This window comes from Muntiacus reevesi, chromosome 7 (assembly GCF_963930625.1).
Source record: "Muntiacus reevesi chromosome 7, mMunRee1.1, whole genome shotgun sequence".
NCBI lineage: Eukaryota > Metazoa > Chordata > Mammalia > Artiodactyla > Cervidae > Muntiacus > Muntiacus reevesi.
This window is the reverse complement of record NC_089255.1, coordinates 24,355,959-24,371,813: the sequence shown is the minus strand read 5'-3', so window position 1 is coordinate 24,371,813 and position 15,855 is coordinate 24,355,959. Positions and strand designations below refer to the sequence as shown.

General features: G+C 38.4%; 1 gene segment (V, D, J or C); it reads left to right on the top strand.

Moving 5' to 3' along the window:
- The first annotated feature begins 14,088 nt into the window (after nt 1-14,088).
- LOC136172561 (T cell receptor delta variable 1-like) lies at nt 14,089-14,914 on the top strand. The segment is given in 2 exon segments: nt 14,089-14,182; nt 14,391-14,914. Coding segments are annotated over 2 exon segments (573 nt in total).
- Nucleotides 14,915-15,855: the final 941 nt, after the last annotated feature.

The window sequence follows — 15,855 nt, the reverse complement described above, 5'->3', positions numbered from 1 at the left end:
TTGAAAAATTTAAATTGTGTTTAAGTAGAGTCCCCTGCAAAGAGGCAGGGAATTCTTCTGATTTTAGAAAAATGGATAAAAAAATAGTTATTTAGCTATCAACTGGTATTCTCATTCAATTCATCTTCCATAACTATAAGCCAACAAAAGTGTTAAAATTCCATGTGGTATTTCAGCAAACCCATGCCCATAGGAAGCACAGTGCTTGCCAACCCAGAAGTGGTGAACAGATTTTAAAAAGCCTTTTTTGCTTTCTAATTTTTCATCTCTGTTCAGAAATAACCCTTACAAAAAAATAAATAAATCAAGTGCCATTTTAATACCAAACGTGTCCTGCTTTAAAACATTCTACTGAATTTATCTTTAGAAATTATAGAATTAATGAGTACTGTTTAATAGAGCTGTCATTAGTTCTATCACTAATTCTACCAATAGAGATTCACCATGAGTATATGATCTCACAAGAAAATTAATAGGAGTTAGTAACTTGGAGCTCCATTGGCTCGCTGTGTCTTTTAACTGTTTTTCCCTACAGCTAATGCATTAGTAAATTGAATCAGGAGATATTATTAGCAGTGCACACTGAGGATTCTAATGTTTCACAAATTCTACCTGTTTGCACATCTGAGGGACTGAATCTAAAGTTAGAAGAATATCTAATTTGTTCATTACACTAGAATTGCATAAAACTGGCAACATACTAAGTGATGTTTAAGTTAACTAATAACAAGTGTATACACAATATAAAACATAAGAAGAAAGTATCCTGGGCACAAAGACGATGAGAAAACTTCAGCAAATAATTCATTTTAGTAGTTAGAGAGAAAGTTCAGAAAACTGTATCGTTCATGTAATAAATACATGCTAACTATGAAAGGTAAAGAAAAATTTTAAAAATAGAAAAAATAGAAGAAAACCTGAAATAAAGGAGAATGATATGACCAGATGGAGAGGGTGACAAAGCAAAATTTTGTGATAAAATTAATACTGGAAAGGTATTACACTAAAAATTGGAAAACATTTCCATCCATGTGCCAAGGATGAAGGGTTTATAAATAGCAGTCAGAATGCAGATCTGAATGTAAGAATAATGCATGAAGTTAATAGAAAAAATTCAGAACTTGTTCATTACTTTGTGTTAGATACACATTTCTTAAACAAGACACAAGAATCGCTAAGCATCAAAACTAATCTATATGCATATATACATTCATGTTTTGTCACTTTTCTGTACAGCAAAGATGGGCACAGCATTGTAAATCAACTACCCTTCATTAAAAAACTGATCTACATTAAAATTATTTCAAGAGTTAAAAGGATAACTGGAAAACCTATTAAAGGATAACTAGTAAATATATTTACAATATTAGTATCTTATCAAATTTAATATTGATTATCAAAAATAATATATTATCAAACATTATCTATCACATATATCATCAAAGGGATCATTTTGATTTTAAAATATCTCTTTCAAATCAACAAGATAGCAAGCAATTTGATAGAAAAGACCAAAGTCTGAAGTAGGTTTTTGACAACAGAAGATATTCAGATAGTCAATAAACATGTCATTCCTATAGGATACAAAAGCTGATGTAGCTCGTTTACACTGGCAGAAATCAGAATACTGTTATATGTGGGGCAATATCATAAAGAGAGCACTGTAGGGCTGGTAAAGCTCTGTTTCTTGATCTGAGTGCTGGTTAAAAGAGTGCTGGTTATGTGAAAATTTACCAGGCTGTACCCTTATATTACATTTTCTTATATGACTATAATACTCCAATAATAACTAATATGATACATGATGACCTCCTACTAATTATAAGGTAACAATGAACTAAAACTGATATTTCAGGTGCTTTCATTCTAGTCTTCCTTTTCTGCTCCTGAAATATTTAAGTAAGAACAGATTTGTGAAACAAGCATGACTTCCGACCAGGGGTAAGCCTTCTATTAATAGACCATGGATGAGAAATATGTCATTGGTCTTTTTCATCTCTGCGGGATACAAATGTGACTTTTGACCTTTGGTATGTAGTATCAGGACTCCCCTGGTGGCTCAGCGGTAAAGAATCTGCCTGCAATGCAGGAGCCACAGGAGTCTCAGTTTCGATCCCTGGGTCGGGAAGATCCCCTGGAGAGGGCATGGCCACCCACTCCAGTATTCTTGCCTGGAGAATCCCACGGACAGAGGAGCCTGGCAGGCTACAGTCCACAGGGTCAGAAAGAGTCCATAGAGTCGCTTCATGACTGAAGTGACTTAGCACGCATGCACTCATGTATTAGCAAGGTACTAACCCATTGATGGGGTCGCAAAGAGTCAGACACGACTGACCGACTGAACTGAACTGAACTGGACCCATTGACATTTGGCATTATTAGGAAAAGTAGATAAGTTTAGTGGATAGGAAAGGGTGCTAAACCGCTCAGGATGCTTACATTTTACTGATTAGAACAGAGTTCTAGCTGATCTCAAGCTATGAAAGTCTGGGGAAGATATGCATTTTTGTCTAGAAACATTGCTGAAAAACAGAACATAGAGATTCTGGTAAGGATGAAGAAGTAAATCTACTTGTAGGCAATGAACAGTACCTGCCATAGCCTTTCACCTAAATATTAAGGTGAAAGTGAAAGTCCCTCAGTCGTGTCCGACTCTTTGAGACCCCGTGGGCTACATAGTCCATGAAATTCTCTGGGTCAGAATACTAAAGTGGGTAGTCTTTCCCTTCTCCAGAAGATCTTCCCAACCCAGGTTTCGAACTCAGGTTTCCTGAATTGCAGGAGGATTATTCACCAGCTGAGCCACAAGGGAAGCCCAAGAACACTGGAGTGGGTAGTCCATCCCTTCACCAGCAGATCTTCCCGACCCAGGAATTGGACCAGGGTCTCCTGCATTGCAGGTGGATTCTTTGCCAACTGAGCTCTCAGGGGAGCATTTAAGGGCTCTTGAAACACTGTGGCATTCTGTGCAGTCAATGAGATTTATTAGCCAACATCTTTATTCTTAATATTATCTCAGAATCTAGGGCGTGGTTCCAGTTTGCTGTAAAAACAGAAAAAGGAGTTCATCTTATCTTTGGATTCCAATGGCTGGTGAAATGGAAGAGAGAGGGGAACATTTATCAAGGAGCTTTGGAATGATTATCTTTACACTCCATGTTAGTTAAGGAAGCAATAGCCTCTGTGAAAATTCCTTGCACATGGCCTTAACTAAAAAAACGGAACATTTACAATACCTATCTCTCTCTTGTAGTTGCTCCTAATTCTTTCTCATCTAAAACACTTCCAATTTAGTGATGGGAACAGCATTCTCTTCACAACCACACCCGTGCAAAAATAGACTCTTGTCTTTGCTCTCAGTCTCAAACAGAGCCCTCAATCATGGACAGTCCAGGAAGGAGAGATTTCCATTCAGAACTGTACTTATGAGAAGAGTGAATTTGACTACTTCCCATGGTATCAGCAATACCCTGGTAAAGGCCCTGCATTCTTGATAGCCATCCATTTGGTTGTGAATAAAAAGAAAGACTCACAGTTTTCCAGTACAGTGCCGAACAGCTCTCACGGCACATCACAGCTTCCCAGCCTGGAGACTCAGCACCGACTTCTGCAGCAAGTGCCGAGTGCTCCCCGGGCACCTGCAGCCTGGACCCAGATCTGCAGCCCAGGATTCAGACACACCCTGTTGTGTTGATGAAATACGCATGCACACACACAATTTGTTTGTGCATAAGAAGGCTTAATATATTTAAGAAAATTGAAGTTATACAGAATGTATTCTTTGATCAGTAGTGAAATTGACTTAGAAAATCAAGAGCAAACAGATATCTTTAGAAACTCCCAAATATTTGGAATTTAGGCAGTAAGTTTTAAAGTAACCCATAGTTTAAAGAAATAACTACTTGGCTCTTAGAAAGTATTTTGAAAGAAAATATAGTGAGAACATATATGCATATACATATTATGAGATACAGGTAATATCTCATAATATAGTATCTCATAATAGATTCTGGTAAAGAATCTGCCTGCAATGCGGGAGACCTGGGTTCAATCCCTGGATTGGGAAGATCCCCTGGAGAAGGGAAAGGCTACCCGCTCCAGTACTCTGTCCTTGAGAATTCCATGAACTGTATAGGCCATGGGGTCTCAAAGAGTCACACAGGATTAAGCTACTTCCACTTTCAATTTCATAGGTAATATTTTACATAGGAGGAGTTCATCTTTTTAAATACTTATATTTCTAAAGAAAAATGCTGCAAAACAACTATCTAAGCTTTCAACAAAAAAGATAGAAGAACAAATTACAACTAATATAAACTGAAATAAGAAAATAATAAAAATGTCAAGTTGGTAAAACAGAAGGAAAATGATAGAAATACCCATGAGATACAAAGTTAAGTTTGCTAAAATGATTAATAAACTATATATTCCTAGACAGAATTAGCATGGTTAAAAAAAAGAAAAAACACAAATTAGAAATATAAAGAGTGAAAAAGTAAAATATTGTACAGATGTTACAGTGTTAAAAAGATAGAGTCCCTCTGCTGTCAACCTGAAACTATCACAGCATTGTGAATTGGCTATACTCCAATACAAGATAAAAATTTCAATAAAAATGAACAAAAAGGGAAAATAAAAAAATTATTAACAAGATAATGCTACTGACTCATCCCAAGTGGGGATGTGGGAAAGTGGAGAAATTTGATTTTTTGGCAAGGGTGCAATGACAATTCAATGCAGTAATGATAGTCATATGAACAAATGATTCAGGGACAATTGGATATTCCTAGGCAAATTAGTGAATCTTGGCCTAAATCTCACACCTTATACAAAAATTTGAGGAGAATCTCAAAATGGACTGTATATCCAAGTGTAAAATCTAAAACTCTAAATCTTTTTTAAAAAAATATCTTCAGGACGAAGTGTTAGACAAAATGATTTTTGTCATGATGTTAAAGCACAATCAATAAAAAATAAAATATTTCTTCAAAAGTAAAAATGCTTGCTCTGTGAAAGATACTATTAAGAGAATGTAAAGGACAAACCACAGAATGGCAGGAAATATTTTCATGATGTATTTTCATCAAAGGGTGGTGTTCAGAAAACAATGAACTGTCTAATCTCAGTAGGAAGAAAACAAGTAGTCCAATTGGAAAATGGTTCATCCAAACATATCATGGAAGAGCTATGTGTTAGGGAAATAAGCGTATAAACAGATGTGCATCATTAACCACCAAGGAAATGCAAATTAAAGCCACAATGAGATACCATTACACATCTTGCTTAATGGCTAAGATGAGAATTACTCATGATAACCATGTTCTGGCAATATGTAGAGAAGCTGGACCTCTCATACATTGCTGGTGAGTAAATGGTGCAGTCATTCTGGAAGACAGTTAGCAGTTCCACATAAACTTAAATATTTACTCACCGTACAGCTCAGCAATCACACTCTCTTATGGGCTTTGAGTTTCTTAGTAATTTCCAGGTATATGAAGCTGATCAATTATCTGGTCCCGTGCTCATTTTGCAGATTTCCAAATAACCCACTAGTTTAACATCATATTGGGCTTCGGTGATGGTCAGATGGTAAAGAATCTACCCACAGTGCAGGAGAGCTGTGTTTGATCCCTGGGTCAGGAAGATACCCTGGAGAAGGGAATGGCTACCATTCCAGTATTCTTGCCTGGATAATTCCATGGGCAGAGGAGCCTGGTGAGCTATAGTCCATGGGGTCACAAAGAGTTGGACATGACTTAGTGACTGAACAACAATAACATATATATGCATGTATAATATATATAATACATACATATATATATACATATACACATACAATTAGATTGCTTCCTGATCCTCTTTGGATAATGAGGAACCATTAGCAATTGTAAAGATTAAATTTTATATTAAGAATTACAAGGCAATGTACAATTTTTCCCTGAGTTACTTATAGTAACTCATTCACCCTTTTTTGCCACATACTCTAGATGTACATCAGCCACTTTAAAATAAAACCATTTATGCTGCTATTAAGCTCTTTCCTTAACCTGAACCTTTGCAGATGCTGTCCTCTTTGGTCAGAATGGTTTTTCCCAAGTGCTTGTTCAAAACACATACATGCACTCAACCTTTACAGCCCAGTTCAAGCAACATTACTTCTTATATGAAATCTCAGAGGATAATATTGCTAACTTTTAATTATAAATATTCTTGGATCTGCTCCCCTCTTAAGATGGTTTGACAGGAATATTTGCTACTGGGGGCCATCTTATATTTCTATTAATTCAAACTGTTTCCTACGAGGCATGAAGAGATTCCTTTTAGCCCACAAACCAAAGCACGATCAGGTTCCTTTCTTTTCATTTAGCAAATATCTCCTTCACAGCACAAGCCCCGAAGATAGGCTACAGCAAATACGATGGTGTGAGTTGGGAAAGCGCGGCCTTCTCCAGGGGGTGACTGTTCTGTCTTGGTTTACATCCTTCTGTGTAAACTGCGGCAGGGCTCCTGATCTGCATGAAGACCAGGGAACTTTTAAAGCATCCCCAAGTGCTGCTCCAGACCCCTTGCTCTCCTAGGGTGGGAGTGGAGCCTTCACCAACATAGCACTGCTAGATTTGTCTTCATTTGGAGGTTCAAATTCAACATGCCTGAAAAGGAAAAGTTATCCCAGGGATGTGCATTTCAAAGAACTTTGTTAACTCATGGGCTTTTCCTTTTCCATTACATCCTAAACCTGCTTCTCTTTCTGTTTCTATATATAAAGTAATTCAGATTCAGATTTACTTTTGACTTTAAAGAAGTTTTGAGATTTCTACTGTTTGTATAATTACATGGCAACACTTCAAAGACAATAAGGATCCTATAGTGGGTTGGAGGGCGGGTCCCAAAAGATACATTCACATCCTAACCCACAGAAACTGTGAATGTGAACTTATTTAACAAAGAACTTTTTCAAATGGAATTAAGCAAAGGATATCAAAATCCAATCATACTGGATTATGTTGGTGGGGCCTCAACCCAGTGACAAGAGTCCTTTTAAGAGACACACAGGTGAGAAGGCCTCGTGAGGTCTTTTTGATGGAGGAGGAGGCTGGAGGTGTACAGTCACTAGCAAAGGAGCACCTGGAACCACCAGAAGCCAGAAGAGGCAGGAAGGAGTCTCTCCAGAAACATTTGGAAGCAGTATGTTCCTGCTGACACCTTATCATCAGACTTCTGCCCTCCAGGTTGCAGGGAACTGATTCTTGATTTTTGGAGCCATCAAATTTGTGATGATTTGTTATGGGAGAACTAGAGCTACTGGGGCTAACACAGTTTTCAAAAGGTAGCATTTCTAATTAGCTGCAAGCAACTCCTGACTCTTTACATTCATGGAAAGGCACTTTTAAATTGCTCTTTGGGACATTTGTATTCAAATTCTCACATATGCAAACATATTTATTTATCATTCAGCAAATATTTGAGTAATCACTGTTTACCAGGTATTACTGGATCAGCAATTTTTGATCCAGTCACAGAGGGGCAGCATCTGCAAACACAGACACTCCATGGGGAAGATGGGTGGATAATAAGGTGGTAAATCTGATTGGCTGTCTCAAATTGCAGTCACTCCTTTCTATTTGCTTTCCAAAAGGCAGTATAGACTACATTTCTATAGGTCTGGAAGAAGCTGATACAAGGGAAACACTTTTAGGAGCAGGCAGATGCAGCAACTCTTTCTGAAGAGGAAGAAGAGGGAGATGCTACTGTTAGCACCAGTGTTGATCTTATGGATGCAAATATCATGTGAGTTTGGGGTTACCCTGATTGCTCCCAGAAAATTCAGCACAGAGGAATCTTATCTGCAGGCAACTGTAGGAGTGGGATTTTCTGACTGAGAGCAGGATGTTGAGAAAAACATAAAAACTAAAATGTGGGAGGTAGAGGGAGTTGTTGAGAGACACATGGAAAGAAGGAGAAAATACACAAGAAGAATGAGAGAGACCATGACAGCTGAGAGAATAAACATCTAATCAGAGTTTCTCTGTTACTTCTCATTGCTTTTCTGAACAGAAATGAATGGACAACAGATAAAGCATTTTCCTGAATTCTTGCTTCTGCAAGAAGGAGAGAACTTCACCACATACTGCAATTCCTCAAGCACATTTTACAGTTTACAGTGGTATAAGCAGAGGCCTGGGGGAAGTCCTGTCCTCTTGATGATATTAGCTAAGGGTGGAGAAGTGAAGATGGAGCAGAGATGGACAGATTGGTTTGGAGAGTTCAGACAGCACAGCTCCGTGCACCTCGCAGCTGCCCAGCTCTCAGACATAGGAACCTACTTCTGGGCAAGGGGACAGTGCTCTGGAAGCACCTGCTGTCTGTCCCCAAACCTCACTGTGGGCTCCGGAGTCGCTCCTCATCTCTCCTCAGAGCAGGGGCCAGAGAAAGCTGAAGTCATGATGTCTATGAAGAAATTGAATTTTTAATAAAAAAAAATCCCCAGACTCAGTGTCACTGAAGAATTCTGTCAAACATTGAATTATACACAATTTCTTTCAGAAAATAGAAAGAAAATAATTCTTCACTCATTTTATGAGGCTAATATTACCCTGATACCCAAATCAGACAAAGACCATTAAGAACCAAAAACTACAGGGAAATATCTTTTATCTTGAAGATAGACACAACATTTCTGAAAATATTTTAGCAAGTTAAATTCATTGATATATAAAATGAATAATATACCGAGCACAAATGTAATTTCTTTTAAGGGTGCAAGACACTTTAATATTGAAAATCAATGGATGGAATTCACCATATTAACAGGGTAGAAAAGAAAAATCATATCATCATATTAACCTAGTCAGAATAAAAGGATTTGCAAAAATTCAGTAGTCAGTTATGTTGAAAACACTGAGCAACACAAGATAGTGGGGAATCTCCTCAATAACTAATGGTATTCTTACTAGTAAAAGACTATGATTTTCTCTAATAAAGAGAACAAAACCAGAGTGTCCATTCTTGTCACTCCTTCTGTACAGTGCTAGATGTTGGAGCCAGTCCAATAAACAAAGTAGATGTAACAATCTTATAGAGTTGAAAGAAAAAGTGAAACTGCCATTATTTGCTGGTAACACGATCATCTATGTAGAAAATCCAAAGAATACACCCCTAAAATTATATTAGGGAAATCCAAATTAAAATTACAAAGAGAAACCACTTCACATCTATCACAAGGGCCAAAATTAAAATTACTGACAATATCAAGTTCTGGCAAGGAAGCAGAGAAGTTGGATCACTTATTCATTGCTGGTGGGTGAATGGCCCAGTTATTCTAGAAAACAATCCACGAGTTTCACATAAACTTAAATATTCACTTACTGAACAACCCAGAAATCACACTCTTGGGTATTTCTGCTTGAGAAATGAAAACTATATGTTCACACAAAAATATGTACATTAGTACTGGAAATTAACCAGTGATCTTCACTGAATGAACAGATAAATATTCTGTAGTGCATTCACACAATGAAATATTATTTATACATCTTTCTCAACTTCAATAGGGTTATTTTGCAATAAATCATTTTAAGTTGAAACAATAGTAAGTCAAAAGTTCATTTAATATAGGAAGGAAATCTAAAAAAGAGTGGAGATAAATGTATGCATGTATAATTGATTCTCTTTGCTATACTGCAGGAACTGACATTGTAAAGAAACTTTGCTTCAATAAAAATAAATAAAAATTAAAAAATAAAAGAAAATCCATCTAATATATTTAACCTAGCTTCCCTTGAAAATGAAAGTCACTCAGTCGTGTCTGACTCTCTGTGACCCCGTGGACTGTCCATGGAATTCTCCAGAGCAGACTACTGGAGTGGGCAGCCTTTCCCTTCTCCAGAGCATCTTCCCAATCCAGGGATCGAACACAGATCTCCTGCATTGCAGGCGGATTCTTTACCAGCTGAGTCACAAGGGAAATCCAAGAATACTGGAATGGGTAGCCTATCCCTTCTCCAGAGGAACTTTCCAACCCAGGAATCAAAGCAGGGTCTCCTGTATTGCAGCAAATTCTTTACCAACTCAGCTATCAGGGAAGCGGTAGCTTCCCTTAAATGTAGCCATAAATCACATTAGCCTACAGTTGGAAAAAAATTGTCTCACACAGTCTATTTTATACTAAAATTATGAAAATCTTATGAATGTGTTGAGTACTGTACTGAAAGTGAAAATCAAAACGGTTATAAAGGTATGAAATGGCTGTAAATGTGTCGGTTGTTTACACTGATGATTTTGAGGCTGGCCAGGAGCTCAGCTCACTACTGCTGCCCAGAATCACCAGGAAATATCATACTGCATGTTGTTAGCCCAGGAAAAGATAAAATTTCCATATTCCAGGTATGGTTTCTACTGAATGCATACCACTTTCTCACTACTGTAAAGTCAAAAATCTTAAATTGAGTTATCCTAATTAAGTTGGGGACAGTCTGTAGTGATTGAAAGGAAACGATTATTGACATATGCAATAGTCTAGATGGATCTCAGGATGTTATGCTGAGTAAAAAATAATCAATCTCAGAGGCTACATGGTGTATGGTTACACTTACTGGATTATTATGATTGTATAAATAGTGTGATTCTACTTACACAACATTCTCAGTTGGACAAAATACAGAGATGAAAGGAGATCAGTAGTGACCTGGACTGTAAAGAATTGCACGCCTCGGGAGTGTGTGCAAAGAGGGTTTCTTTAGAGAGATGGAAAAATTCTATGTTGCGATTTTAAAGGTGGTAACAGGAGTCTATACATGTGATAAAGTTTCACAGAGCTATGCATCAAAACCAAAGAGTGTATATAAAACTGAGGTATCAGATCACGATTTGTGTTTTAATAAAATTTTAGCAATATAATTTCCTGGTATGTATATGTAATTATTATATTAGCATATATATTTTAGAATATCAAGCTGCTCCCCAGGCTGTTGTGGGCCTTTGTGGTCTCTTCTGCCTAGTTACAAATAATTGGAAACCAAGGCATCAGCAGTTTTCAAGGGTTGCAGCAGTGGGGATGGTTGGCAAAGCAACCTAAAGTTCTTTAGGGTGATAGAATGGTTCTGTATCTTAATTTTAGTGGTAGTAATAAGAATTTACAGATGTGATCAACTTCACAACTATGCACATGAAGGTGGATATAAAAACATGTGATAAATATAATATGTTGATATATATAATATATGTATTATCTTGGTGTTCCCCAGAATGCTCTGGGCGTTTGTGGTCTCTCCTGCTTCCTTGTAAATAATTAGAAACCAGGACATCAGCTGCCTGTCACTCAGAGTTCAAAAGGGACAGAAGAGATGGTTCAACCTCATATAAACTCTCCTCCCTGCATCACTCAGTAATGAGTCCTTGTGACCTTAAATTCTAAGAACTAGCACTGTTTTGGAGACTGTGTCTATACTTCCTTTTCTACTTGTTTGTTTGCTTTAGGTTCTTTTAAATTAATTCATCTATTAAAATGATGAAACCAAGTGGAAGATTGAGAGATACATACTTCATGATCATGTACCATATACAAAACTTCAATCATCAAGTTCTGTGGTATTGACATATACTAAGTGTTTGAACAGGACTGGAAAAGGTCAGTTTTCATTCCACTCCCAAGAAGGGCAATACCAAAGATTGTTCAAATTATTATGGGGTTGTGCTCATTTCACATGCTAGTAAGATTATGCTTAAAATCCTTCAACTAGCCTTCAACAGTATGGGAACCAAGAACTTTCAGATGTACAAACTGGGTTTCACGGAGGCAGAGGAGCCCGAGATCAAATTGCCAACGTTCATGGGATCATGGAGAAAGCAAAGGAATTCCAGAACAACATCTACTTCTGCTTCATTGACTACACTAAAAACTTTGTGTGGATAATAACAAACTGGAAAATTCTGAAGGAGATGGAAATACCAACCCACCTTTCTTGTCTCCTGAGAAACCTGTATGCAGGTCAAGAGTAACAGTTAGAACCAGACATGGAACAACCAACTGGTTCCAACTTGGAAAAGGAGTACATCAAGGCTGTATTGCCAGTCCTCTTATTTAACTTATATGCAGAGTATAACATGCGAAATGCCTGGCTGGATGAATCACAAGCTGGAATCAAGATTGCTGGGAGAAATATAAAAAACCTCAGATATACAGATGATACCACTCTAATGGGAGAAAGTGAAGAGGAACTTAAGGGCCTCTTGATGAGTGTGAAAGAGAAGAGTGAAAAAACTGGCTTGAAACTCAACATTCAAAAATCTAAGATCATGGCATCTGGTCCCATCACTTTATGGCAAATAGAAGGGGGAAAAGTAGAAGCAGTGACAGATTTAATTTTCGTGGGCCCAAAATCCCTATGGATGGTGACTGAAGCCATGAAATTAAAAGATGCTTGCTCCTTGGAAGAGAAGATATGACAAACCTGCAGGTGAGCTAAGTTGCTTTAGTCGTGTCCGGCTCTGCATCCCTGTGAACCGTAGCCCTCCAGGTACCTCTGTTCATGAGATTTCCCAGGGAAGAATATGGAGTGGGTTGCCATGCCCTCCTCCAGGTGATCTTCCTGACCCAAGGATCGAACCCACATCTCTTATGTCTCCTGCATTTGCAGGCGGGTTCTTAAACACCTGTGCCTCCTGGGAAACTTAAGATGGCATATTAAAAAGCAGACATATCACTTTGCCGACAAAGTTCTGTATCATCAAAGCTATGGTTTTTCCAATTGTCATGTGTGGTGTGAGAGTTGGACCATAAATAAGGTTGAATGCTGAACAAGTGATGCTTTTGAATTGTGGTGCTGGAGAAAGCTCTTGAGAGTCCCTTGGACTGCAAGGAGGACAAACCAGTCAGTCCTAATTGAAATCCATTTTGAATATGCACCTGAAGGACTGATGCTGAAGCTGAAGCTCCAATACTTTGGCCACCTGATGTGAAGATCTTACTCTTTGGAAAAACCCTGATACTGGGAAAGATTGAAGTCTAAAGGAGAAAGGAGCAGCAGAGGATGAGGTGGATAGATAGCATCATTGACTCAATGGACATGAATTAGAGCAACTTTGGGAGATATTGAAGTATAGTGTAGCCTGGGGTGCTGCAGTCCATGGGGTCACAAAGTATGGTTGTGATTTAGTGACTGAACAACAACAAAAAAGTGTTTAAAACGTGTAGATACCAAGTTTAGTAGGAGAACATTACAGCATTATGTCACAGAAAGATTTGGTGTACTTATTTTGAATTTATTTTACAAAGAGAAAAATAATGAGCCACTAAAAAGTGAGACTGAACACTTTGGACCACTGACATAGAAAATGTGACATCAGGACAATTCCAGGACACATGGTCTAATAAATGCAATTCTGCTTGTGGAGGGGACAGGACGAATATCCTGGTCTTCCTCAAAGTCTAATAAATAAGACTCAATTCCAAATTTCAAAAGAACATTTTATTCCTGTATAATTTCATTCAAAATTTGAAACTGAATAGACTCTGAAAGTCAGATGGACTGATTATTTTGTCATTTTATGGTGAAGTCATTTTATTTATTGAAAAACCTAAATAGAGTCACAAATCTCAATACAAAGACAGAGATACATTAATGATTTTGAATAAAATTTCCATTCACCATGAAGCCTAACATCTGCAAGTTTTTAAAAGAGTCATTAGGTTCTGGATGGAGAAAAGTATAGGCTAAATGAATGACCTGTTAGTAGATTACCGAAAGTTTCATAGGCTATAGTAAATTGTATCTTAAACAGGATGACAAAACTATTTTGCTGAATAATTATCAACATATGCTAACTTGTCTAATATTCAGTTCTCCTCAGTTCAAATTTTAATACTGATTGCTTTTTTCATATCTTCTTTCAGGATCTGCCTAATTTAACAACCTGGAAAAGACAATCCGACAAAGTAAAGGTTTGTGGTGAGCCAGACTTTTTCCCATGCATGCACAGACCACGTGGGCTATGAACATCACAAACCCCACTTCCCGTTGGGGGGAGTCACGCGGGTACCGGGTAGTATGTATATGTGCTGCCAGGCTCTCAAAGACACTGAACTCTCAGCCTGAGGCAGGACTGAGCACATTTGTGCAGGGGAACCCACGCCTCATGCCACTCTCCAGTCTGCTCTGGGTGTTCCTGGCCTTCACCTTCTCTGGTAGGGATGCTCTCAAATGCGGGTGCAAGTATTCAGGGTGAAAGGACTGCACACAGGCACGTGGTGCTTCACAGGGACTTGGGGAAGAAAGGACAGATGGAGAAAAGCAAGAATCTTATGATTTCAATTTTTTGTCTTTGGGTCCTAAATAACTCCTACACTATTTTATTCACTGCTTCATCTTTGTTTTCTGATTTTTTCCCCACAGGATCTGGTGTGGCCCAGAAAGTTACTCAAGACCAGCCAGATGTATCCAGACAAGTGGGGCAGTCAGTCACCCTGAACTGTCAGTATGAAACAAGTTGGACCGCTTACTACCTTTTTTGGTACAAGCAACCTCCCAGTGGACAGATGACTTACGTTATTCGTCAGGGTTCGGAAGTCACAAATGCAAAGAACGACCGCTACTCTGTAAACTTTAAGAAAGCAGACAAATCCATCAGCCTCACCATTTCAGCCTTACAACTGGAAGACTCTGCAAAGTACTTCTGTGCTCTCCGTGAGCTCACAGTGCTTGAAGTAATAGGAAAAGCTGTACAAAAACCCCAGAGCTTAGTAAGAAAGAGTCCCCCTGCTGCAAGACCCCAGCTGAAATGCACACCCACAGACCCCAGACAAGAAATGATAGTCCTGTGGTTATTTAAGTTGTGGTCTGGATCGGAAGATTTAGTTCTAGTTAAAGGCACCTTCTTCGTTATTTGGAAACAGGTGTCCAGAGTAACTTTCTATTAATATATTTGCTTGAATTTTTGACTTTAAATCAACTGTACAGAACATGTGTAAAGTTGTCTAAATTTGAAAACTTGCCTCATAATACTTTAAACTGGCAGTTTTACTTCATCACAAACCTGGGTCTAGTTGTGTGAAATCACCATCAAAACCATTTCCTTAGTCACTCCCTCTTAGACTTTGTGTCAGGGCACAATCAGAAAAGCAGACCATGGGTGATGTAGAATAAGAGATTAGCTCTAGGGATTAGAACTCAGGTAATGGCTAGAGCTGTTGGACGAGTCTGTACAAAGCTTCTATCTTCATATCTGTTGTTGAGCCTGAATTCACTTTAAGTCAGCTTAGAGTAACACTGATGCTTTTGAACTGTGGTGCTGGAGAAGACTCTTGAGAGTCCCTTGGACTGCAAGGAGATTCAACCAGTCCATCCCAAAGGAAATCAGTCCTGAATACTCATTGGAAGGACTGATGCTGAAGCTGAAATTCCAATACTTTGGCCACATAATGAGAAGAACTGACTCATTGGAAAAGACCCTGATGCTGGGAAAGATCGAAGGTGGGAGGAGAAGGGGACGGAAGAGGATGAGATGGTTGGATGGCATCACTGACTCAATGGACAAGAGTTTGAGTAAGCTCCGGGAGTTGGTGATGGACAGGAAAGCCGGCATACTGCAGTCCATGGGGTCGCAAAGAGTCAGACACAATTGAGCAACTGAACTGAACAAAACTGAACTGAGGTTAACATTTGTAAAGCAAAGTCTGATGGGGACAAAAGCATGGACAAACTTGGACAAACAAAGTCATACTTGAACTATGAGGGCAACTGGAACCCACAAAAACTTGTCCGTCCCTCACCTCCTTCAGTCTCACAATAGTGGGTGACTTTGAAGAGAAGTGGGTATCATTTGCCATCTTGCTACATGCACACTTGGCCCAAGACAAAG